Below are 27,086 nucleotides of genomic sequence, written 5' to 3'. Positions count from 1 at the left end.
GGGTTGAGGCTAAAACCTTCAAATCAGTAACTAAGAAGGCAGTGGTGGACTTTGTTCACTCCCATATCATCTGTAGATTTGGGATCCCAAAAGTGATCATCACGGATAATGGTGCGAATCTTAATAGCAGCTTGATGAGAGAGGTATGCCAACAATTCAAGATTACACACCGCAATTCCACCCCATATCGTCCTAAGGCAAATGGAGCAGTCGAAGCAGCCAATAAGAATATCAAGAAGATACTGCGAAAAATGGTGGAAGGGTCCAGACAATGGCACGAGAAATTACCCTTTGCTTTGTTGGGTTACCGCACTACCGTCCGGACTTCCATAGGCACAACTCCTTATTTGTTGGTGTATGGAACTGAGGCCGTGATACCAGCGGAGGTCGAGATTCCGTCCCTCCGAATTGTCGCTGAAGCCGGGATTGATGATGATGAATGGGTCAAAGCTCGATTGGAACAGTTGAGCCTGATAGATGAGAAAAGATTGGCAGCAGTGTGCCATGGTCAGCTGTACCAAAAGAGAATGGCAAGAGCGTATGATAAGAAGGTGCGCCCCAGGAAGTTTGAAGTAGGGCAGCTGGTATTAAAGAAGATCCTCCCACATCAGGTCGAGGCAAAAGGCAAATTCGCCCCAAATTGGCAAGGGCCTTATATCGTGACCAGAGTATTGTCCAACGGTGCTTTGTGTTTGACAGATGTCGAAGGTAGATGTGTCGACATGGCTATCAATTCAGATGCAGTCAAGAGATATTATGCGTAACTTCTTTAATTATGGCAATTTTTGGTCTATTTGTTTGTATTTGGCATTTATTGGATAATGAGATGACGGAGGCAATTTTTTTTTTTTTTCTTCTACCCAAACACTGTTTAACCCTTGCTTCGATGACGGAGGCAATTCTTTCTTCTATCCAAACACTGTTTAACCCTTGCTTCCCCCTTTGAGCCTTAAGTAATTCTTTCATACCCCTCTTTTGGAATCACTAATGGAAAGGACATAAAAAAAGAAGAAGATAAAATCATAAGAAATACAAAATCGTGGGAACTACGTTTGACCTGATTCCTCAAAGAGGATACGTAGGCGCCTCACGGCTCGGTCATAGTATGCATCATAGTGGATATACGATGCATAATGTACATAGTGTGCGTAAAGCGGGCGTAACGCACATAGCGCAACATAAGTATAAAAATAAATTCCCCAAGCAAGAAACCTGGGGCAGAAGTTATATTTTAAAATTCCAACAAAGGTTTGATTCCAAAAGTTGTAGCACATCACCCATCAAATTATTTTCATTTTTTCATAGCCTTTCTTTAACTCCACACCAGAACCAACATTCAACGTCCAAAAGACCTCCCGATCAATGTTCAAAAGATGTCGAGTCAGGTAAATAAGACCGAGAATGGTACACCAATCCCCAGCAAAGAAGAGGATCGTAAGACTGGGAATGGATTGATAGTCAAAGAAGTTTCCAGAAGAGAAGGTCGTATCTACAACGCCCTGATTCCTCGAAAGAAATAAAATGAGAGAGTCTTATCGGTGAAAACCTTCACAGGCACCATAAGGCGCCGGGAGATGAGAGAAACGAGAGAGTCTCATTAGTGAAAACCCCTCGAAGGGCACTATGAGGCGACAAGACAGATCGGCAAAAGCTACAACATCCAAAACGGACACTCCTTTATCATCCCCCGCAAGTCAGACCATCGGGCAAATCGATTGATACAAATAGACTGGGTCGGGAATCTATGGTGCACGTCATGATCACGGGGACCAGTCATGTCCTCCAGATAAGTTCTTTTGATTGTCTCCTCCCACAAAAAATATTGGTTCAGAAAGATTTTCTCCTTTCCATATCTTTTATTTCTTTTCCTAAAATGTGTCTTGAAAGGATTTTTCGAAAGCTTACTACCAGGAACCAAAGGGGAATTCATCCAATGCAGGATAATACAAACAGTCTTAGAGGCCGGTCCCGGGCAATGCAGTGATTGTGCCCGGAAATTTTGGAAGAAGTAAGCTCCAAAAGGGAGTGGTTTCGGGAGTTAGAAGCAGACTCCCACATCATGTGTTTAAAGAGAAAGCAGAAAAGGGGATAAATTGAAAACCAATCCCCAGCAGGCTAGAGACCCCCAACAGGCAACTTTGCCCGCCAAACAATTATAGGGACAAAGAGCAAGAAAAGAGGAAGAGAGAAAAATTGCTCGCCAGAAAGGCACCCTCTACCACCACGATTAAAACTGACCAAATCCTTTTGTCTGTTGCAGGGAACAGAGGATTGATGAGGGCAGCAAGATGCAACGCCATGGAAGTCACCAAAAACTGGGGCAGAAAATTTTCCGCCGATTGTCGAAAATTTTCTCGGAAGAACGGGGAAGCAATTTCAATACTTTTAAGTTCTAGGTCGCCCACCAGTATAACGCGGGAATACATTCAAGTTCTAGGTCGCCCACCAGTATAATGCGGGAATACATTCCAGTTCTAGGTTGCCCACCAGTATAATGCGGGAATACATTTAAGTTCTAGGTCGCCCACCAGTATAATGCGGGAATACTTTTAAGTTCTAGGTCGCCCACCAGTATAATGCGGGAATACATTTTTAAGTTCTAGGTCGCCCACCAGTATAATGCGGGAATACTTTTAAGTTCTAGGTCGCCCACCAGTATAATGCGGGAATACTTTTAAGTTCTAGGTCGCCCACCAGTATAATGCGGGAATACATTTAAGTTCTAGGTCGCCCACCAGTATAATGCGGGAATACATTCAAGTTCTAGGTCGCCCACCAGTATAATGCGGGAATACATTCAAGTTCTAGGTCGCCCACCAGTATAATGCGGGAATACTTTTAAGTTCTAGGTCGCCCACCAGTATAATGCGGGAATACTTTTAAGTTCTAGGTCGCCCACCAGTATAAAGCGGGAATACATTCAAGTTCTAGGTCGCCCACCAGTATAATGCGGGAATACATTCAAGTTCTAGGTCGCCCACCAGTATAATGCGGGAATACTTTTAAGTTCTAGGTCGCCCACCAGTATAATGCGGGAATACATTTTTAAGTTCTAGGTCGCCCACCAGTATAATGCGGGAATACATTTAAGTTCTAGGTCGCCCACCAGTATAATGCGGGAATACATTCAAGTTCTAGGTCGCCCACCAGTATAATGCGGGAATACTTTTAAGTTCTAGGTCGCCCACCAGTATAATGCGGGAATACTTTTAAGTTCTAGGTCGCCCACCAGTATAATGCGGGAATACTTTTAAGTTCTAGGTCGCCCACCAGTATAATGCGGGAATACATTCCAGTTCTAGGTTGCCCACCAGTATAATGCGGGAATACATTTTTAAGTTCTAGGTCGCCCACCAGTATAATGCGGGAATACTTTTAAGTTCTAGGTCGTCCACCAGTATAATGCGGGAATACTTTTAAGTTCTAGGTCGCCCACCAGTATAATGCGGGAATACTTTTAAGTTCTAGGTCGCCCACCAGTATAATGCGGGAATACTTTTAAGTTCTAGGTCGCCCACCAGTATAATGCGGGAATACTTTTAAGTTCTAGGTCGCCCACCAGTATAATGCGGGAATACATTTTAAGTTCTAGGTCGCCCACCAGTATAATGCGGGAATACATTTTAAGTTCTAGGTCGCCCACCAGTATAATGCGGGAATACATTTAAGTTCTAGGTCGCCCACCAGTATAATGCGGGAATACATTTAAGTTCTAGGTCGCCCACCAGTATAATGCGGGAATACATTTAAGTTCTAGGTCGCCCACCAGGAAACCATGAAATCCCCAGCACCAAGAAGCAGACAACTGCAGAGGCAAGCGCGCAATTCAAAAGGAAAAAGGAACGCATCTCAAAAGAAGCAGTTTGGGAGCGCTGTAGCATGCCCAGTATGACGATGCTGATGAAGAAACATACCATTGAAGAAACCATTGGAAAATTTAAAGAAGAAAGTCGTGTCCCCAGCGGATCAAGCAAAGTGATGAAACTGGCATTCAAACGTCAGCAAAGGACCAGCATCATCTCCCAAAGTCACAAGGTAAAGGCATCGGAGGAAAGTGGTAGCCGACAAGAAAGCAAGGCAACAAGAACAAGTTGAAGATGGATGGGATTTCAGGATCCTCAGTTTAGCTTAGCTTCTTGTTTTCCTTTGAGCAATGTAATAGGGAGATCGTTTGAGCAGTGGCATCCTACAGCAGCATGCAACAGCGCACAACAACAGCAAACACTACAGTCACACGGTAGTCCCAGCTACCAAAGATTTCCCGAACTACATTGACCTGATTCCTGTTCAGCCCAGGATATGTAGGAAACCTCTGAAGCAAAGGTTCGGTCAAATCTTTTTCAAAAAAATGCTTCACACGGAGTATTCGGACGGGCAAAAATCGCTCGCTTTATCTTTGCGCGAAAACCCTTCGTGTCTTCGGGCAAAGAGGGGCAGCTGTAAGCACGTGATTTTTACTTTACGGACAATCACTCCAAAAGAAAATAAAAATAGTGACAAATGGTTTCGATGTACAATTTTTCGATCTGTCCGTGACATGTGTTTGTGGGTCTGTCCATTTTGCATCTAGTCATTATCAAACGAAAATACAAAAAAAAATATATATATAAAATATATGTGTCGTTAAAACAAAATTCAAAAATATGAATATATGTGCGTCGTTCGTTCTAGGTTGTGATTTAACTTACTTAAATATTTTTGTGATAATTATGTGGAAATGTTACAGTGTTGTTGATTTTAATTACACTATTTTATTTATTATTATTAAAAAGAAAAAAAAAAGAAAAAAAAAAAAAAGTAAAAGAGTGAGGGAAAACCGGTTTGGGCCCAAAAGAAATGAAATAAAACAGGCCCAAACCAGCACTATGATCCAGTCCAAAACAAGCCTGCCCAAACACGGACTCAAACGACGCCGTATTGGCATCCCTACCAAAACCGTTGATCTGATTCAAACGAACGGTCCAGATCAGGCTGTTCAACTCGCCTCAACGACGTCGTTTCAGGCAAGATGATCTAAGCCGTCCAACCCCATTGATCCAACGGATCCAGGCCCTCCTCTAAACCCGTCAACATGGCCCGATCCATGCCCTTTACCCGGTCTCACCCACCATCACGCCCAAACGACACCGTCTTTCCTAAGTGGATGGATCCTGGCCATAGATCCCCATTGATCCAACGGCCAGGATCTAAATCCTCAATACATATATAAGCTCTCCATTACACCCCACGCCCCCCAAACCAAACCCCGCCTTCCCCACTGTACACCCTCGTCCCAAACACAACCCCTTCTCATCCTCGAACCCTAGCAGCCGCCCCAGTATCCCTCGCCATTAAAGCCGGCGGCATGAACGCCGATGACCGCCTCCTGAACACCCTAGGACCACCTCATTGTCCTGAACACGAATCCACTAACCACGAGCCTCGAATCACTTTCGTTCGTCTCGAATCTTCATTTGAAGATTTGAGTCGAACCCGGATCTATGCCAAACCACCTTATCTTCATACCAGACACTCCCCTGACCTTCCTCGTGACCAAACCAAGCTTGGTTTGGTCCGAATCTACCCACAACTCCCTAAAAATCAGATCTAGAAATCCAGACTTTAGAACACACGCACCTGGGGAATCCGGCCGGTTTGGACATGGGTTTGAGGTCTAATAGACCTTAATCAAGGTGTTCTCATGTGAGAACACCCTGATTAAAGTTTGTTCGGCCTCAAAGTTCGAAGATGAATCAGATTTGGGTCTGTGTGATTTAAACATTTTCGGTACGTTTTCCTTTCTTTTGTGTTAGTTTTTAATTAAGTGGTCAGCATGTTTCGTTGGGTTTGTTTGTTATTTTTGTTATTTTTCATTCGGATTTCTTTCATCTCTTTAAAGACCTTTTTTTTTGGTCGGTTGATTTTCTATGTGTGTATTCTGAATGTACTCTGTGATGAACATGTTCTATTAGATTGGTCGTCAAATGAATAAACTTATATAGGTTCCCAGTTATTGAACACAGAATTGTCTGATGCCCTTTAGGTCCCTAAACATATTGTTTATGTGAGCGATTGATTATTACCTGTTATAATTAGTATAGTCGACTCGATAAATATCGTCGATTAGCTTTCTATAACTAATAAATCGAATGAGCTAATAAGGTCGCATGACTAATTGAGCTTTGTCACTGACTGTATGCCCCAGCATTGTTTGAAATGGTTTGTTTGCACTATAAAACTGACTGAAAAGGTTCAGCCCAGGCAGTCTTGAGTTCGAACTTTCATCAGTTCAAAAAATGCCTTGATGCTGCAATAGGCAGGGGCAGTAATAATCAAGGTTGACAGGGGTATTCTGGGGTGTTAAAAAGAACAGAAGTAATTAGTTTAAGTGAGCTGACAAATGGGGTACTATATTAGGATTAAACTAATGCCAATGGGGGGACAAGACACAAGAGTATGGGTTTAAAAGGAATACTAAAATAAGCCCCTAATCCTTGATTAAAGAATAAACCAGGCGTGGGGAACAAAGGGGGCTGGCACCAAGAGATGCTCAAGCATGGGTTTAACAGGGTAGGGGCAGGCTGCAAGTTGCAGCATGGGGGCAGCTTAGCTGCACTTGGTCACTTTGGCTTATAAATAGGCCATTTGAGAACTGAAAAAGGGCTGGACTTTTAGTCTTCAGAAAAAGAGAAAACAAAAGGTTGGAATTTTTAGTCTTAAGGCTGGAATCTTTAAGTCTTAAGAAAGAGTGGTGAGTTAAAAGAAAAGATTGAAAACATAAGAGAGGCTCGAGTAAGACATTGTAACCAAACACTGCCTGAAAGTGGTATAAGAATGCATTTTGGTCAATCTGTCTTGGCCAAGTTCTGTTGCTTGCATTGACTGAGTTGTTTGTGGTTGATTAAACTGGTGGTTTTACTGCATTTGAACCCTCAGTTACTGCTGCTATTTCTTTACTCTTTCCTGAGATTACTGGCTTGGCACTCGACTACTTGCTAGTCCTTGTATTCTGGGAGATCATTGTTGGTTGTCTGTGGCTATGGAAAACATTTGGTTTAGTTGGTTGTTGCTGTGTTGTTGCTGAGTATTTGTTGTTGCTGTGTTTACTGCATACTGCCTAGCTGATCATTCCTTCCTTCTTTGTCCTCCATACCAGGTACACAATTACACTACCAATGTAACTCGAAAGTTTGAGCAATGAGTATAAAAGAGAAGATCTGCAGATGTTGTTTATATACATGTACTGTTGTGTTGAATGTCATGTAATGTCTAATAGCTCATATTTTGGGATACTGAAGTTAGCTAACAAGCCTAGTTGAGGTCAATATAGGGTATCGAATGATAATTATATATGTATGCTGTTAGATAAAAGTGGTCTCAATGAATTAGGTTGCATCTCAGATTTAGTTTACTTTGCCATATATGCTGTAATGTAGTCCAAGCATGAAACTTGTACACTGTAAATTAAGTTCTTTCCTTTCCAATAAATTGCCATATATGACTCTTAAAATCATGTTTCAAGATAAAGAACACAAATTCAGGGCCTCAACCTCATGAAGGTCGAGCCCAGGTCGAAGACAGACCAGGCAGGCCCGCATCGAACGAGCAGTGGCCCAGGTCTGGCCAACCGCGCGTGGGCTGGATTTGGGCCCATGATTATTTGTTTGGCCGACTGTGCACGCAGCTTCGGTCCCGATTTGCTAAGCATTTCCGAATTCCATTACAAACAACTTGCAAAGCATGTAATTAATTAGGATTATCTACTGTTTTCAATTGATAGAGACAAACACGACAAGAAACGTAGTTGCTATAGGATATCCTTTTAAAATAAGAACGAGATGAGCCTCGATGAAAATAAACAAAACGCGCATATGCGGGGCCCTTGTTAAATGTATATTATTGAAGCATTTAGTTTCCAGGACGGGTTGTTTAGCAAATCTCACAACCCTCCTAAAATAACAACACGTTAGTCTCTTTAGGACACGCTTTAATAAACCTTACCGTCTTAAACTCGGGTGCACATTTATGTGACCCAAATCCAAATCTCGACGGATTCGAAATGTATTTCTAATTACGGGTACATTGATTGTGACGTGGTTCGAGATGCGTGTCCATGACGTTGCAATTTCATTTTTAAAAAAAAAATAATAAGAATGAGATGAGCCTCGCCAAATAAAATACAAATTGCGGGGCCCTCAGTAAATATTTGCTTTAAAAAATTATTTGGACTTCGGGATGGATCGTTTAGTAAAATTCCACGGTCTTACCCAAAATAAATACGCTAGTCGCTTTAGGCGCGCCTTTAATAATTTAATTTCCTTAAACTCGGGTGCACATTTGATGTGACCCAAATCCAAATCTCAACGGAGTCAAAGTGTGTCGACGACCACGGGTACATTGATTGTAACGCGGTTCGAGATACATTTTCACAACGTTGCAATTCTTGATAAAAACAGTAAATGACAAAAGCGGTTAAAAGTTAAATTTTGCACGCAAGTTCACACTTGTATAAAATCAGATAATCAAGCCGAATATAACAGTTGAGCGACCGTGCTAGAACCACGGAACTCGGGAATGCCTAACACCTTCTCCCGGGTTAACAGAATTCCTTATCCGGATTTCTGGTATGCAGACTGTAATATAGAGTCATTATTTTCCTCGATTCGGGATTAAAATTGGTGACTTGGGACACCCTAAACCTCCCAAGTGGCGACTCTGAAATAAACAAATAAATCCCCTTTCGATTGTCCTTTAATTGGAAAAAACTCTCTTGTCCCCTCGCGGGTACGGAAAAAGGAGGTGTGACAATCATTATTGACGCGTTTTCTTGCTCTCTAAGTTGGAATCGAATAAATGGAGGTCGTAGATTGAATCACTGTCAATCTAGACCCTCCATTTGTTCGATCTCGAACTATATAAGAGAGAAATCAGACAGAAATTTGGAGGAGGAAGTTGGAGAAAGAAGCGAAGGTTTACAAAAAACAAATCTTCTTTTGTTTTCATCTTCATTCTCAGATTTTTAGACATAATTTAATTTCGAAAAAAATACAAAAAATAAAAATAGTGAGTTTAGATTTTTGTCAGAACTTATTTCCATTTCGAAAAATCAGAAAATATCCCAAAAAATATTTTAGTTTCTTTTTTTCTTAAATTTTGTTTTAACATGGAGATTGATTGAGCCGAGATCGAGTTCGTCGTTCGAGTTTGAGTTCGTTGGTTTTTGTATCCTGTCGCATTGTAGCTCCTGTCCTCTTTGGATTTTCATTTCTGGATTCACTTGTCTTCGATTGAAAGCAGAATTAATCAAAATTCTCGTCTATCAGGTTCATACCTCCCTCTTTTCTATATCTCTGCGTAAAGATGTGATCGAATATGACGAGAGCCTAGAATAAGCCATTAGAATTGGTTTAAATCTTAAAAAATGGTTTAAGTTTAAGTGTTAATCGAAACAAATTGTTGGATTCTGATTGATGAAGAATTTGGATGGATTTTCTTTGGTATGTGCATCTGGTCTGTTTTGTTTGTGTGTTCAGATGTCGTATAATCTCAGATCTGACTGATTCCAATATGCTCGACTGAAGTTGGAATTGGCTGGTAGTTGTATGGATTATTGAAGTGTCGTATTGTTGTTAGTTTTAGTTCGACTAGTCCCCTTGATGTTTGCAATGTTTTCCTGTTAGTGTCGGTGGGCGTAAAACTGTTCTTACCTGTTGAAACTTAGAGGTTTAATCATAGGGTTTGCTTGATTTTGAACATGACAATGAGAGCATGAAACATTGCAGTTGAGTTGGTATTAGTTTCTGTTTGAATAGGCTCTCATGAGAAGAATGCTGGAGTCCTCTGTTCATTATTTGATTAGCTTGAGGCATGTTGAAGTCTATCTTGTTTGCTTAAAGTGAAACCTGTCGAAAACTCTAATTGGTTTGTAATTGTTAATAAAGTGTGAGGCCATCACGTCACTGTTTGTCATTGCCACTGATGTTCCTGTTTGTGAGATTATGTGTAAACTCGAAACAAATTAAATTATCCTTCAATATTTTCTACCCTTAACACAAAGTGTCGATAAGGTTGAGTAATCCCCAATGACTCCTTATGCGTATATCTAAGCGTAAAGATTGGTACGTTTATTTGAATTAGCTTCCCGACCGCTTTTGATTGCTTTGTTGAATCTGGTCCTTGCTCTCCTTGCATTCCTGATTGTTAGGAAGTGATCTGTTTGAGAACTGTATTGTTTATTGTAGCATAAGAGGAAATGAAAAAGATTTTGTGTGTAATTGAGCTCCTATTGAGGACATAATTCCATTTGCCACCTGATAATCGCTGAAGAATCCATTAAGTATTATGGATAGCAGTAGAACATGCATTTGGTTAGTGAGGTTTAAAGCTTTAATTATTAAGTTGGTCATGTGTCGAAATTGTTGTTTTCCACTTGTTTGTGTGATAAGTTGGTCTATATCACATTCTGTCACGAGTTTGGAGTCTCTCTTTCTGTTAGTTAACCAGGTGACCGTGCATGTTGGCTAGTTTAAATCTTGTTTGAGAGATTTTGGTGTTGTGATTGTGTTTGAATCTGGTGCACAAGCGAGGTTCCAGTTAGTTTGAGGGAAAATCAAATTGATATGCTAGATTGAATGTGACTTATCTTATCTTCGATTTCTATTTATCACATTAAGCAAATTTAAACATGAAATGTTCTGCTGAATTTTCTTTTGTTGCTTTTCAAACATGCCCAAGTTGTCATTCTTGAAATTTTGATTTTTCAAAAGTGTGGAAATCAAATGAATGCTGAAAGTTCAAAATGAAATCAATGCTTTAAAAGTTTGAAATAATTTCATGCTTCCGTTTGTCTAACATAAGGATACATGGTGTTAATGGAGTCTTCATGATAAAAATACGAGGGAATTGATTTTGTGGATAAAATGGAGGAAGAGGAGGATATCTGATTTAGTGATTTTCACATAAGATCCCTGCAGGTGAGATTTGGGGTGAGGTAGAGTCGGAAAACGAGAGGCACGTCTGAATAGGGATTAGGCAGCTAAAGTTAGATTTGCTCTTGTCATGCTTTGATCTGTTGCTTGATACATTTTATTTTATTATTCTTGTCTGGTTCATTGAGTTGCTATGTTTTCTTTCATGTGTCTACTATGTTGAGTGCTATCCTCGTGTGTAGATAATTTGAATCAAGTATTTTAGATCACTATCTTATGGGTCGCGGGAGGTAGGAGAAATTAAAGAATTTAAAACAGAAAATTCAGCAGGCTATTAATTTAGTTTAACTTAATTTTCTTTCACATTATTTTATTGTTTCGACTCGTAAGAGCATGTTTAGGCCGACCACACTTGGGTAGGCAAATCTCAAGTTTTCTTTATTTTGATTTTCGAGGCAAGAGGTCGTTTCTTTAGTTCATTATCTGGGGAATGCCCCGTGTGATTTGTATATATTTTTCGGGGTATGCCCAGAAGTACTTGTATTTGGAGGCCTAAAGTAGAATGCATAGTATTTTGTTTTTATTTTTATTTTTATTTTTATTTTTACTTTTTATTTTTATTTTTTCTTTTATTAGTTGGGGACGACCTCGAGCCTCTTGTGTGTTTATTTCATTTCTGTGTGTTTTACCTCAATTTGAATGTTTAAAAGCCACCTAGATCGAGTACGCAACCGTGACCTTCACGGGACTTGGGGAGTACCTAACACCTTCTCCCCGAGTCAAATGAACCCCCTTACCCGAATCTCTGGTGCGGACTTGCTTTTAGAGTCTGAAAGGTTTTAAAAGAAAAAATCATTTTTTTTAAAAACGGTGACCTGGCACACCGAAACCAATGTCAGGTGGCGACTCTGAGTTATTTCCTTTTGAACACAATTTTTGTCACGTTCTAATTGGAAAACTCTTTTCAAGCTTTACTAAATCTTTTTATCTATTTAAGAGGGTTTAGTGAAGTAGAGGTTTGTTTAAAAAGGGGGGTGTGACAGCAGAGACCAAATAAATCATTGGTATAATCAAAATTGGATGCGGAGTTATCAGGAAATATACAACAAAAAATATTGCAAATGCTCAATGATCATTACTATTGATACTCTGTTAGTGTTCATATATTCAGGTAAAAGTTGTATGACGTAAAGTATTGGTCATATGATTTCAATTAACTCTTAAAAGCTACATGATGGCACAACAAATATAATGTTGGCAGAAAAATAACTTATTAAACCATAAAATCTTACAATGAAGCACAATTTCAAAGAGTACCTGATTTCACTCAGAAAATTGATTTAATAAAAAATGTTAATTTAAAAATTAAATTAAGGCCGAAAAATCTGAGATGGAGAGGGAGATCCGTGGGTGTTGAAAGGTGAAAATGTAAGACGGAATAGGCTAATAAGTGGATATGGGGTGAGGTTTTAATTTAAGCCAATAGGAAATTAACACATAATAAATAATAATTTTTTTTCTTAATCAAAATAGGGCTGTTAGTTTTTAGGGCATGAGTGAGACGAAAAGTTGACGTTAGGGGCATGAATGGGCCAGATTTTTAACGGTGAGGACAGTTTTTACAAAATAGGTGAACAAAGGGTATTTTTAAACTTAAGCGAATAGATTAGGAACAGTTTTGGCCCTTTTTCGTATTATTTATTATATTGTTCTTTTCTAATATGTAGGCTTAGAGAAGTTGTTAAGAATCTTAGCAGCAACTGGCGCAAAAGAGATTGGAACTCACCATGGAACAGGAAGAATTTTAAAGGTAAAAGAAGCAAGTTTTGAGGAATTTGAAAATTCTGTAAAAGAAGAAAGTTCAAGAGAATTTAATAGTCTTTCAGGCCTCATTGTTTGCACTTAATGGAGGTCTGAGTCTTAATCATTCAGATCTCAGATATTAAGTGTATTTGTTTTTAAAATCTGAACCTTAATTATTCAGATCTTAATCATTAAGTGTGTTTTTTTTTTACTTCACAACCACTTAATGGATCTGAATAAGTCTGTATAATTAAAATCTATAACAGAGACTTAATTTCATTAAGATGCTATCACATATTCATTATTAACTATCGCCACCGCCTACCAATTACCATTATCAACTACCACTATGCCACTACCACCACCACCACGCCACCATCATCCTCAATTATAACCGTCACTATTATCGACCATCACCACCCACTATCCCCACCACTTCGACCACCATCATTTTCACCCACAATCAACACTCATCCACCTCAACTACCACAGCTTACCACCCCATCACCATTAACAACCACAACCGACACTGCCCATCATTATAATTTATCACCACCCACCCACTACCTTCCTCAGTCACAACTACTACCACCACCCGCTATTATTAACTATCACCATCCACCACCACCATCATCAATCATAATCAACACCACTACCAATCACTACTAGCTACTAGCATGAACGCCATCATCAACCAAAACTACCACCAACCACCGCCTCTAGTCGGCATTCACCCGTTAGCCATCACCACCACCAACTATCATATTTTAAAAAACTATATATTTTATTGATAGAATATTAGAATAGTTAGTACTACATTTGAATTTTATGTTTATTAATTTTCAAATAAAGATAAATTTTATACATTCATATGTTAAAAATTAAACAGTCTTAATTATTTAGTATTCAGATCTTAATATACATCTTAATATATTCAGATGTCTTAAATACATATCTTGATATTCAGATGTGTATTCAAATTCAGACCTCTTAATCTTTAAAAAAAAAACAAAGAGGTCAGTGTCAATATGTTCAGCACATCAAATTGGAAGTTATAGAATGGGAGTGGATCAAAAATATCAGTTGTTAATCCAAAAGGAGAGACATGGGAAGTAGAGGATTTGTTTAAGGGTGACACAAAGTGTTTTTCCAACTGCACTTGGTGTAAATCCAATGGTCACTGTTCAGGCCATTTCTTATTTCACTGCACAAAATGTGCTTTAAGTTCTTTAGACTGTGAAGATGAATTAATAGGATATTGTTGCTGAGGGATTGAGGATGAATTGTACTTAGGGAAACTTTGTAGAAGGAGGAAAAAAAGTTATTTATATCTTTTGGAAGTACATGTCCATACATTGTTATGATATATAAGAATATTACTGAATAGGGTATACTGATAATGATAATGTTGAAATTAGTAATACTTTGATTAGTTATGCTGATATTATTTTTTATCGATTGTTTGTTCTGACGTATTAAAGATTTTGAAAAGGCAGTTCCGCCTTTATACATGTTTATCCATGTATTAAAAACTATGTTATTACTAATATCATGGTTTGCTATGTACCGTGGCGAAACTATGAAATTCAATAAGGGTGTTTGAACACCCTTTGTCAGTGGGCTATGCAAGGGTGTTCAAAGTCTGTTTTTAATCAATAACAAGTAATATTTTACCTTATATGTAGTATAATTTTTCGACTAAAGGTGGTCAGTTGACCACCCTTCAACCAAAGTAGCTTCGCTCCTGGCTATTTATAGCAATACAAGTACTAATTATAGATAGGTTGAAAAATACTACCAAATAAAGGATTAATAATACCAAAGCTAATTAATATACTATATTTCTTAATATGTCCTACCAAACAACCCCTTAATGTAAAATCCAAGGTTCAAGCTCATTATTGTATTTGCAATGATTTTATGCACTTTTTCTACCGTGCATGCCTCATCTTATGTACCACACTTTCTTTTTTAGTCTATCTCAAAAAGTGATACGAGTATATTTTTATATTTGAAAAAAAAATAAAAAATTCTTATTTTATCTTTGATAATATAATTTTACAATCACATACCTGTTATGATATGTTTTAGACCACAAACTTTAAAGTCTTTTTTTTTTTAATGGATCTCTATTGTCATTGGGGCAATGTCCCATGAGCTTCTGAAATCTCCATTTCACTTGTGTGTGGGGGCTTGTTCTTCAATAATGTGTTTAGGCCCATGAGGGTAGATGCAATTATAAGGGATTTTTACACAAATAGCAGCGGGAACTGTTTATTTTTCTAATCGATATATATATATTTACTTTAAGCGGTTTAATGATCGACTATTTAGATTAACTGTTTACAAAAACAAATATATAGAGGTCTTACCTATGTATAATTGTAGTTTGATACATGTCATAGACATTTCCGTGGGCTATAAAATTATATCATCAAGGTAAAAAGGAAAGCTTTTTTTTTTAAAGATAAGAATTCATCATTCTTTTCTAACAGACTAAAACGGAAAGTGTGTGAAGAGAGGGAGGGAGCAGTAGTTATTGTTATTAAAAGTACTGCTAGGTAGCTTGAGATATATGACCCTAGGAAACCTTTTTAAGTCAAATTCTTTAAAATCTCAGTAGTGACCTAATTAGCTAGCGAAAGACTTAGTCAAAATTGTAACTGATTTTTACCCATATTCACACCTAAGACAATATAAGATGTTAAAATTAATTTGTGCAAATATTTAATTAAGACTTTTCCCCTAAGATGTAAATGGTAGGACTGAGAGATTAGATCGTTACATCTCCAGGATGAGAAATTTTATTGCTACTTAAATCGAAATAGTACTAATTTTGGGTTGTTCGGTAATAGGTTTAGGCAATAATATACTTCCTCTATTTCAATTTATGTGATATAGTTTGATTCGACACGAAGTTTAAACTATAAAAGAAGACTTGAAATTTATAGTTTTAAACTTGTCATAATATTTGCGTGACTATTAAATTTTGTAAATTTGTGGTCTAAATATGTCATAATATTTGTGTGGCTATAAAAACATCTTATTAAGGATAAAATAAAATATTTAAGAAGAATTAACTCAAATAGCCGTATAATCAATGTATAATCTATGTACAGGATTGAATTCTTTACTTATTTATTTTGCAGAGGATCTTGCCAATCAACTTTCTGCTTCTCATAGGGTTGACTTCTTAATTAGGGTTATTAATTTTATTTATTCTGAAGTTGTTATTTAGAGTGACTGATGAGAAATGCCAAAGATGAGAAACTAATTAAAAATATTCCAAGTCTGGGAATTCCTTCTTATCCCTAGCTAGATTCTCAAGCTCTAATAAATCCGCAATAAAAATAGCCTTTATTTTATGTTGTGCCGAAAGGACTAAGAGCTCTTATTCCGCTGTCTGGCATCCACAAACTAAGATTTATGATCGTGAAAGCGCAATAAATTAGTACATGAATAATTAGTAATGATTAATGATGAGTAATTTATAGTGATTAAAATCAAATAGTACATGATTAGCAAAATATGAATGTTTTTCCATGGCTAGAAAGCAAAAATGATGTGTGCAATTGGACACCTGGAAAGTCAGCTAGCCATTTCCTGAACAGTTCACTTCATCTCTCCTTTTCATGTTTCCTTTTGAATAAAAGAGCCATTGACATTTTGGCTATGATGTGTTTACAATCTTGATGATGAACCCATGTGGTGTTTTCTTCTAAATACGCAGGGAATTCAAAGTTTATAATGTAGAATACTTGAGGGGAGTTTTGGAACAGCATAGTTGTTTCTGTGTGATTTATATGCCCGAATTCGAGCCATACGTGAAATTAGTCACCGATATTTGTATTAGGGTAAACTGTCTAGATTACACCTCATTGTGGTGCCTCCATTCCCTGCAGTGGCAGATCTATAGGCAATGATGCGGGTTCCTGTGAACCCAGTAGCTTTTGCCCATACCTTGTATATGCATTAAAAAATTCATTAAATAATTATAAATATTTGAGAGTAAACCTAGTTATTAACTTGTGATTGATGTAGGAACCCATAAACTACAAATATTGGATCCACTTTTGCTTTTTCGGAACCTACATAAACATAAAATACTTCGTGCACCGGGCTGTCTTTTTTAACGTAAAATACTTATCTAATAGATTTTCTATATGAATTTAGGGGAGGTTTTGCATGGTCAACGGAACCAATTACTTATGACTTGAATTGTATAAAAATACACAAGAAAAAATTAAAAAATATATATATATATATATATATATATAGAATATAAAATCACGCTAATCTTGAACCCACTAATTATAAGTTCTAGATTCCTCAATGATTTTCAAGATAGAAAAATGATGACAACTAACCCTGTGACTATTCTGGTTTTACACTTGTGTAAAAATTCTTCTAAATTTTCTCTTAATACTAATTATTTGAAATCTATCATAATGTTCGTAGCCCCATTTACAAGATAGACTTATTGATAAGAGTAGAATAATACTATACACTAAAAAAAAATTCAAATATGATAGATTTTCACGTGATAATAAGGGAAGAAAAAGAGGAAGATAAGAAAAATTAGTCATTAATATCAGTTTACAGCTTACATTCCCAACTACAATTTATACTTTTAAAATTAAAACTAGAAATTAAAGAGCGGCATGAAAGCAGGAACAAGAGATAAGTGTTCCCAAATTCATAAAAATTAAAGGTCCCAATTAAAGTCAGCTACTTTTGTTAAGCAATTGAATTCATCAAAGTCAAATGAAAAAGTATTAGCATTGGACCACCCATGATAGATGACATGTGTCTTAGTACATTTTTTTTAAAATCGTAATGTCAGATCAGCTTGCTCAACAGTTAATTTCACGGGAATATCTGTTATCTCCCACCAACATAACTATCGAGTAACTCTATCCACCAACGTTAGATTAGAAGGGAAGAAATAACATTGCGTTTTATGGAATTCAAACCTGAGACCTCGTGATACTTAATCCATTTTATTGACCACTAATATTAGGACGAGTGTAGCAAAGTCAATTGGGTAAAAGAAGTCATGGCGATTCATAATCGTAACATCACAGTTCAAATTGTAATCTCTGTTAGACATAGACTACTCATATACGATGCATATGTGCACTTTAATGATTTGTTGAAAAAGTCACATAAAAGTATGACATAACAACTTATATAGACTGAACATGATTCATCAAGTTTGTACCCGACAATATGATAAAAGAAAAGGACCAGTCAGTGTGCACAAAATATCCCGTATTCACATAGGGTCCAGAAAATTAAGGTCGCACTTATAGGGGTGTGGTATAGACGGCGTACCCTAATGCATGTATTAGTGGATGCTTTTATAGCTCAAACCTGCAACATATAGATCTCACGAAGACAATTTAATTATTGTTGCAAAGCTCCCCTTCAACTATATGGTAAAAGTCAAGTTAATAATTTGTTGAAAAAAGTCACATAAAAGTATGACATAACTTATATAGACCGAACATGATTCATCAAGTTTGTACCCGACAATATGAAAAAAGAAAAGGACAGCCCGGTGTGCACAAAGTATTTTGTATTTACGCAGGGTCTGAGAAAAGGCCGCACTCCTAGGGGTGTGATATAGACAACGTATCTAATTAATGCAAGCATTAGTGACTTTTTTCACGACTCAAATCCATGACCTATATATCACACGAAGACAAATTTATTGTTAGCTCCAAAGTTTCCCGATATGATAAAAGTCAAGTCAATAATAGACTTGTGATATTGGAGATATTATTGCCTCTTAATTAGACATAAGGTTGTTCAACTGTCATGCATATGCACTATTTACTTGTTGAAAAGGCTACAATCATGTTGTGGTGTCGTCTATATCATAATTAACCAAACAAAGAATATCGTTTTCATAAATGAGAAAGAGATGCTTCTTCTGTTGGCATAAGAATAGTCTGCACTCGGCAAACTGCAGTCAAAGTATAGTACTGAACTAGTGCACGTAACTTAATTAGAACTGCCTAAGTTTCATGAAACATGAGTAAGACACTAACACCGAACAGAGAATTCTTTCGGTAACAGTTGGCAACATTGACATCATTTTTTTTATTGTTAAATTAGGGAATTCGCAGCCATTACCCTTTGGGTACGCTCTGGGTAAAACTAATATAGTACAATAGCTCGCAAACTACACTGAAAAGGTAATTAAACCGCGCTATGCAAGCTCCATGTGACGAGCTTGACTTAGAAAGCATTTAGAAGGTTTGGAACCTACGACCTCCTATATGGAGGATCTGCTGCTCAACCAACTCGGCCACCCTTGCAGGTCACATGAAATCATTATTGATCGGCTAATCAAGCCAGTTCACTTCTTGCCGATTAGTATGACATATTTTACGAGTGAACTAGTTCACATATATGTATATATTGATGAGATAGGACGCTCAACGTAATATCATCATTCCCCGGACTCACGCATAGCGAGTACTTAGTGCACCGGACTGCCCTTTATAGTATCATATAGATGACACGGTTTACTGCAGCTTTATAGAGAGTCTAGAGGATTTTGGGCAGCTGAGTGTTACTATGAGATAACTGCCGCTTGGCATCAAGGAAGGGATGTAAAAAAGTATGGTTTATTAACTTAAGATTACATAAATTCTATACTGATTATGCATGAGCTATTTTTAATTTAAGTAGTTGGACGTAGACGGTTATTTAGATTAATTCTTCTAATTAATTTTCAAAATCCCGTAGACTTCCCATAATTCAGCACCTTAATTTAGACATGTAGTTTAAAGTTTCTGTGTTCTTTTCTGAATGATTTTGGTACTATGTGAATTATATTAAAAAGATTATATAGTAATTTTACTAAAGAGAAATTCATTCACTACAAACGAAGCAGTAGTCAAGCATCCAAATGTTGAAGGCCAAGAATTCTCATTTGAATATGACACAGCAGCAATAGCTGCAACAGAGAACAAAACGAAAAAGTACACCAGACATACAGGCCATACTGCTCGGTATTTGATAATTCGAGAAAGAGTTTTAAGTTACATGTATCGTCAGAATTTTTTATATTATCAACTTATAAATAGGATTCAGGGCAGAGTGTTAGTCGGCCAAGAATTCTCATGTCCAGAAGTTGAGATGAGCACGTTGAAATGGATGTGTGGGCATACCAGGTTAGATAGGATTAGGAATGAAGTTATTCGGGTCAAGGTATGTGGCCCTCATGGAGGATAAGATGCGGGAGGCAAGGTTGAAATGGTTTGGGCATGTTAAGAGGAGAAGCACAGAAGCCCTGATGTGAGAGGTTAACCTTGATGGGTGTGAGATATGAGGATGGGTAGAGGTAAACCAAAGAAGTCGTGGGGAACTAATTAGGCGGGATCGGACATGTCGTAACTGTAGCTTATTGAGGACATGACCATTGATAGAAGGATGTGACGATCAAAAATTAGGGTAGTAGGTTATTAGGTTGTCGAGCGTTCTTCGTATGTATGCTCAGCTCAATAGCATTGGGGTTAGCATGGTATCTCTTTATTCTTAGATTGTTACCACTACTTGGTGTTTGCTTGCTTTTTGGTCTTCTTGTTTTATCTTGTTGTTATTATTATCTGTTGTCGTCGTTACTTTTTAATTTTTTATTTAGCCGAGAGTTTATCGGAAGCAGTTTTTCTGCCCTTCTAAGGTAGAGGTAAAGTTGTGTACATCTTAACCTCATTGGATGCTATTTGTGAAAATTCACTGAGTTCTTCTTCTTGTTGTATCAAGTCATCAATAGAATATTTATAAGTAAGCATGTTTAAAATATGAAATTTATAATTTTGAAAATAAGTATATACACTAAGGGCCTGTATGGCAAATTTTTTTTTTACTTTTTCCGGAATTCGAAAAACTCTAAAAGGCATGTTTTTACAATTTTCATTTCAGACCACCCGTAAAGATTCAAAAACAACTCCTATTTTGTATTCATGTCCAAATATAACTTTAATTTCAAATATCATTTTTTAACATTGAATTTTTTTCCTCACATTTTTCGAAATTTTAATGCCCATTAAATACTACGCGTGCACTTCTTTTACTTATATTATTATATGTTTTTTTATTATTTATATCTTGTGAGGAAGAAGGGACGGTAGCTACATCGAAAGGATGAGGATGAATATGTATCAATCAACTGAATGAATATTGGAGCAATAACAAATAAACAACAATAATCTTGAGAAATTGACAGAACTATGTGCTGTCTTAATCAGACTTTCATTAATTGCCTTGCGGACTTTTTTACATGTCAGAATTCAATAAAAATTAACCCAAATAAATATTTAAAGAAATATTTTTTAAAAAAACCTCTTACTATGGTACACTAATTAATTACCTTCTCCCTAAGGCCTAAGTTTCTCCTTTTCTTCAAGGAAAATGAATCAGACCCTCTTGTGTTTTGACTTTCTGTGAAGCTACTCTGTATTTACAATTTTAGGTCCCTGAACATATCAAGATTGTGTTCGTCTTGAACTTGGCCGTATCCTTTGGAATGGTCAAGCTCATGCAATACCGACATCAGTGAGGCCTTGAATATCTTTTTCTTAAGATAAATATAAAGTTCAGACCAAAATTTTTGAATTCGGTCCAACGCGTAGTCGAAACTCTACCTCCGCCCCTGATCCTGAACTTATTTTTGTTTAATATTTTTATTTTCATATTCCTTGAGGGAAACCCCATTTGTGGTTTCTTCATCTTCATTTTATCTTCTCCTCCTTTTTCTTCTTGTTCCAATTTTTTTTTTTGGGAATGAAGTTTTTATCTCACTCCTTATTAGACGTATGGTGATGAATTCTTGGGATATAGCTTAATGGGCAGACCATTTTGGGGAAGAGCAAATGGCCCATACTGAATTCCATTTTGTGGGCCCATCATAGACCACCTGTCAGAAATTAAGAAAAAAAAGTTTAGGAAAATATATTTGGCATACTATTTTTAGGAAATAAATGATGAGAATTCAGTTAGAATTATTTCTTTTTTTGTTTTTGTAAGATCTGTTACTGACCTGTACTTTGTGGTCAGATGATGTACAAGAACCAAAATCTCCATCTTGGCTAATTCATTCCCTGGACATGAGTGGACCCCATTGCCAAATGGCATGAAAGTATTGGGCTTTGGTGACACCTGTCACATAAAATGATTTGTCTCAGATAATAGGATTTTTATGGGAAAATAAGAAGAAAAAAGACTTAAAATTAAAAATTATAATTTTCTCTGATATTTACCTCAAATCTTGAAGGATCAAATTTCTCTGGCTCAGGAAAATTGTCTGGGCTGTGGTGAATGTTTCTAAAGAGTGGTAGTACTTTCCATCCTTTAGGTATTAAATATCCTGAAATTATCAAAAAAAAAATTAACAAATATAACAAGAAAAGAGTATTTTTTTTAAAAAATATCTAAAATTGGAAAATGATAGTTTTGACTTGAACAAATCAAAAGGGTCAAAATTTACCTTCAAATTCAACATCTTCAACAGCTTCTCTAAAAGTAAAAGATAAGATAGAAGCAACTCTGAGTGTTTCTTGAATTACTCTTGTAGTTAAAGGCATATTTTTAGTATCTGCCCAATTTAGAACTTTTTCTTCACCATTCTCTTCTTTATTTCTCATTATAGTCTCTTGTTCTTCCTGGAAAAAAAATTTAAAAAAAAAATTAATATTCCTGCTTCCTATAATGAAACCATACTTGGAAAAAAAAAGTAGAAATTTTCTTGATTTTTCTTAGGGTATGGATCTTACTGTGACAGCATGTAGGACACTAGGGTTTTCTCCAAGATATTTAAGGATCCATGTAAGAACACTAGCAGTAGTGTCTCTAGCTGCGAAAATCACACCAATGATATTATCTGCAATTTGTTCGTCAGTGAGTCCTTTATCTCCCATAAAAGAACCAAGTAAATCGGTATGATTGATCTTCATTTCCCTTCTAGTTGAGATGATTTTTGCCACAATTTTTGCTAATTCTTTCCTTGCTTTCATTGCTTTATTGAATAATGTACCAGGAAGATTGATTGGCATTGAATTATACCCTTTTTCTAGAATGTAATAACACCTCTTTAGATCTTCTCTGTATAGGATTTCATCTTTTCCAAATATTGAAATCAATGCAACATTGAATGTATACTGCAAAATGACCAAAAATGTAGAAAACAAGTTTAGTAAACTATCCAAAATGCAGCATTATTCAATAACAGAGCAAAAAAACAGGGGACTCTGTTTTCCTCTGTTTTCCCCTGTTTTTTTGCTAAGTTTTAGTACTAGGAAATTTGAGAACATACTGTCTTCATTTCTTGATAAGTGTTAATCAATCTTCCTTCGAACGATTCGAGCGTACTTTCGACGATGGATTCGATATCTGGGACGATGTTTCTGATCGATTCGGGCGTGAAAGCACGAAGGACTAATTTCCTCAACTTAGCATGGTAATCACCTTGATGAAAGAAAATTGCTTGTTTTCCCAACATTCTTTCTTTACTAGCTGGAAATGTAGGCTTAAATAAGTTAGCTCTTGTGACTAAAACTTGTTTAGCTGCTTCAGGACTTGATATCATCACACAATTACAACCCAATATGTGAGTCTTGAATATTGAACCATACCTATAAAAAAAGAAAAAAAAGAAAAAAACAAACACAAGCCATTTTTCATTAGCAACTTGAGATCAAGAAAATCAAGAGAAAACTAAAGAAAGTGAGTGATTTGTTTACTAACTTTTTGACTTTTGAGGCAAAGAAAACATTGGGATTTTGAGAGTAAAGTTGAAAAGTTTCTCCAATATAAGGCCAACCCAAAGTGCCAGGAGGAAGAGGCAATTTCTTGGCAGCAAAAGCCAAGAACTTGAAGATTGAATGGATAAGAAGAAGAGAGAAAGAAACAATAGCAGATAAGCAAAACATAGAAACAAACTCCATGTTTTTCCTTTAAGTTTCAACAGACAAAAGGTACTAGAAACAAGTACTTCAAATGTTGTTTGGTGCTAGGTTGCTAGTTTGAAACTTTGATGGTTTAATGAATGAAAAAAAACAAGTGCAAAGGGTGTGTATATATAGATAAAATGGAAGAAAAAAAAATTGATGGGGTGGGGTGAGGAGTAGGGTGGGTGGGGTCCTTTAATTTACAGCTTGAATCCCACACACGGAATCTCCCTACAGCTCATTATTTTGTTGTATATATTCAAAATAGAAAGAGAGCGGAAAGGAGAGGGTGTGGGGCACGTGTAAGTTTGGATATATGTAGAAAGAGTGTGCGAGTGAAGTAGAGGTAAAGGGTAGAGGGGTAGGGAGAATTGGGTAGAGGTGAATTTAGAATTTAAATTTATAGTAGGTAGATCCAGAATTTAAATTTATGGGTTTCTTGTAAGAACTCAAGTTAACATAACAATACTAAGGGGTATCGGGGAGTGACGAGCATGGGCGAAAGACAGATCTAGAATTTAAATTTATGGATTTCCTGTAAGAACTCAAGTTAATATAACAATAATAATTAGATTTACAATAAAATATTTATAAATATTAAGTAAATTTCTTAATACATATATAATATTTAAGCAAAAATTATTAGATTCACATGAACCCATAGGTTGCACGGTAGATCTTTGTATCCAAAGTAAGTTCTCCAAAATCTATTCTTTTTTAGACTACCTCGAATAGATAGCTACTTATTAAGTTTACTTGACTCGGAAAATTTTATTTTGTTCTCATACAACTGATACTAGTTGTATGAGACAATTTTTTTTGTCTCACAGTTTTATGGACCCAGATTTTTGTGAACCCAGAAATGTAAGATTGAGGTCCACAAATTTATGAGATAAAAATGAGTCTCATACAACTAGTGCAAGTTGTATGAGACGCAAAATAAAACTTCTAGGTTGACTCTATGGACTGGCAGCGACGCAGCGTACAGATTATGAAAGGGCAAAGGAGGAAAAAAGGGTATAGAGGGGATGAACTTGCTATCCGTACCATCGTATAGGAATTTTAAACAATGATTAGTAAATGGAATCAAGAGTTTTAAAAATAAAATTTAACAGATGCATTAATATTCTTTAAGATTCCTTTTCCCAGGTATATATTGATGAGTTTTTTAATTTGATGAGTAACTTTTAGGTATATATTACGGGACATGTTATAAATTATGGATTGAAAACATAATTTTTTTTTTTGAAAATTTGCTAATTTTTTACACATATGCTTTCATATTTCATGTCGAAATGTTGGATTCGATTTGAAAATTTGAGTTCGAAACACAATATTTTTTATAAAATTTGATAACTTTTCATTAATTATATATATATACATATTATATATCATGTCAAAAATACTGAATTCACTTTGAAAATTTGAGTTATAAAATGTTTGGTAACTTGCCTCAACAGGTTGAACCCAAAATGACTCACTAAACTATTAGATAAAAACGGGTCAAAATGGTATAATCAATAGGTTGAAATGCCATCAAAGCCTAATGTATAAAATCATATTTGAAGACGGGAAATTATAAATGAAAAAAATTTAAAAAGATAACTCGGTGCACTAAACTTCCATTATGCGCAGGGTCCGGGAAAGGACCGGACCACTAAAATCTATTGTACGTATCTTTATCCTGCATCTCCGCAAGATGTTGTTCCACGACTCGAACTCGTGACCTCCAGGTCACATAAAAAATTATGAAAATTTGAAAGAATTTAAACTAAAAAAAAAAAAAACTTTTACTTTTTTTTTTCTTCCAAAAAGCAAACTAAAAAGAAAAAAGAAAAAAAGGGAGTTGGGTCATGTTGGACGAGTTTGATTATAATCCATTATTTAATCCATCTTCACCTTAAACCATTTTGGCATGTTCGGTCATAACTCATTTTTTTATTAACCCATTTTGACTCGCTCAAATTTAACTAGTAGCCTCTTAATTTCCTCAAACTTTGACCTTTTCCCATTGTTTCTGAAATTACCATACATATTAAATGCAAGGTTGAACTTGAAGGACTCGAAGCATGGATATGAGATTTTTATATTATTATAATATGAGTATAAAGTATATTTTTGTTTTGTGTTGCCACGTGTTTGGTTGAATATGGATTCAACTTGATGTTTGACCTGACCTCATCTGGTTGATTTTAGACTTGACAACTTGAAGTATTTATTTTAAAGTTACTTTGGATTTATCAAAGTTGGTTTCTACAAGAATAGTTTTCATTTTTGAAGTCCATGATTTTGCACATAGGATTCAAAGTATACAATGGTTTATAATAAATCCTATAGCAGATACATATAACTTCTGTACCAGGCAAATAGTCATAACCATGTAATTTAATGCTAAGTATTAAAGCATTTAAGAAATTCTCATCATTAAGAGAAATTTGCAAATTGGGGTAAGCATTAAAGTAAACCGGGCCATAAGCCAAACTGGTTTGCACAGTCCCTATAAGAGACTTTTTCCAGTTTTGATTTCTGCCATCTCTGAGAGCTGCTATAAAACGTTCAGGTAAGCCTCTTAAAGTAAGTGGCTTAAAGGCGACTTGTATTAAGCCTATGTGTATAAATCTATGTGAATCCCTATAAGGGGCTAGATCATTTTCAGATAATAACCTGAACGTAGCATGATCACTATCTACGGGATGCTCTAGATGGAAAGTCTACCACATAATCAATTGGAGAAATGTATGAAGAATTTGATTTAGTCAACCTAGATGATAAACTGATATTATCAGTTTGTATTGGTTCATTGAACCTGATTTTTACAGTGTCATCTGAGGCTTGTTCTATTTCTGTAATCTCAGTATTACCAGTGTTTCGAGGTGCAACAACATCCTCTATGACCCTAGCATTTTTTTAAACGGTGAGTGGTTTTATGAAAATATCTAGAGGGTATAACTCCTTCTCTTACACAATTTAAATCTACTCCACTATCAAATAGAGCAACAAACTCTTTTATGAAATTGTAGTCAATTAAAAGAGTTATTTTTATTAAAAAAATTTGAGTGATAAAATATTGTAATTTTTCTAAAAATTCATCTTCAGGAAAATCCATTACTGCCAATAAAGTACTAGCAGTATTTTCTTCTGAAGGACTAGCAATATTATCTATCGCAGTAATCTTAATGCTGGGATCTGTATTAATTACCCCAGAGTTTTCTAATTTGAAAATTTCACCATTTTTCTGATTTCAGACATGGTGTAAGGTCCTTTTTGAGATGGAATTTCTTCTACCTCTGTTCCTGTTTCTGGATTGGTAGGAATTTTATCTATTAGTTGGGACCTTAGTTCAGGGTCTTTAATAACCCTTAGTAGATCAATCAAATTGTCATTAGACAGAACATTGATCTCTTAAGTCCCTAAATTG

The 27,086-nt window shown here is 36.1% G+C and overlaps 1 protein-coding gene and 1 pseudogene across 1 annotated transcript; one reads left to right on the top strand and one right to left on the bottom strand.

Annotated features, from left to right (window-relative positions):
• Nucleotides 1-13,943, top strand: part of LOC142180693 (long-chain-alcohol oxidase FAO4A-like) — a 74,302-nt pseudogene extending 60,359 nt beyond the window's left edge.
• A 6,993-nt stretch (nucleotides 13,944-20,936) lies between these two features.
• Nucleotides 20,937-23,772, bottom strand: LOC107791402 (abscisic acid 8'-hydroxylase CYP707A2). Its single transcript, XM_016613468.2, has 7 exons — nucleotides 23,466-23,772; nucleotides 23,035-23,353; nucleotides 22,496-22,879; nucleotides 22,210-22,384; nucleotides 21,983-22,089; nucleotides 21,763-21,881; nucleotides 20,937-21,639 (listed from the first exon to the last, which is right to left on the bottom strand). The coding sequence occupies exons 1-7, from the start codon at nucleotides 23,663-23,665 to the stop codon at nucleotides 21,531-21,533; spliced, it is 1,413 nt and encodes a 470-aa protein (XP_016468954.1). The 5' UTR covers nucleotides 23,666-23,772; the 3' UTR covers nucleotides 20,937-21,530.
• Between the last annotated feature and the right edge of the window lie 3,314 nt (nucleotides 23,773-27,086).

The sequence above is a fragment of the Nicotiana tabacum genome, chromosome 5, assembly GCF_000715075.1.
Source record: "Nicotiana tabacum cultivar K326 chromosome 5, ASM71507v2, whole genome shotgun sequence".
NCBI classification, from domain to species: Eukaryota; Viridiplantae; Streptophyta; class Magnoliopsida; order Solanales; family Solanaceae; genus Nicotiana; species Nicotiana tabacum.
This window is presented reverse-complemented; position numbering and strand designations above follow the sequence as displayed.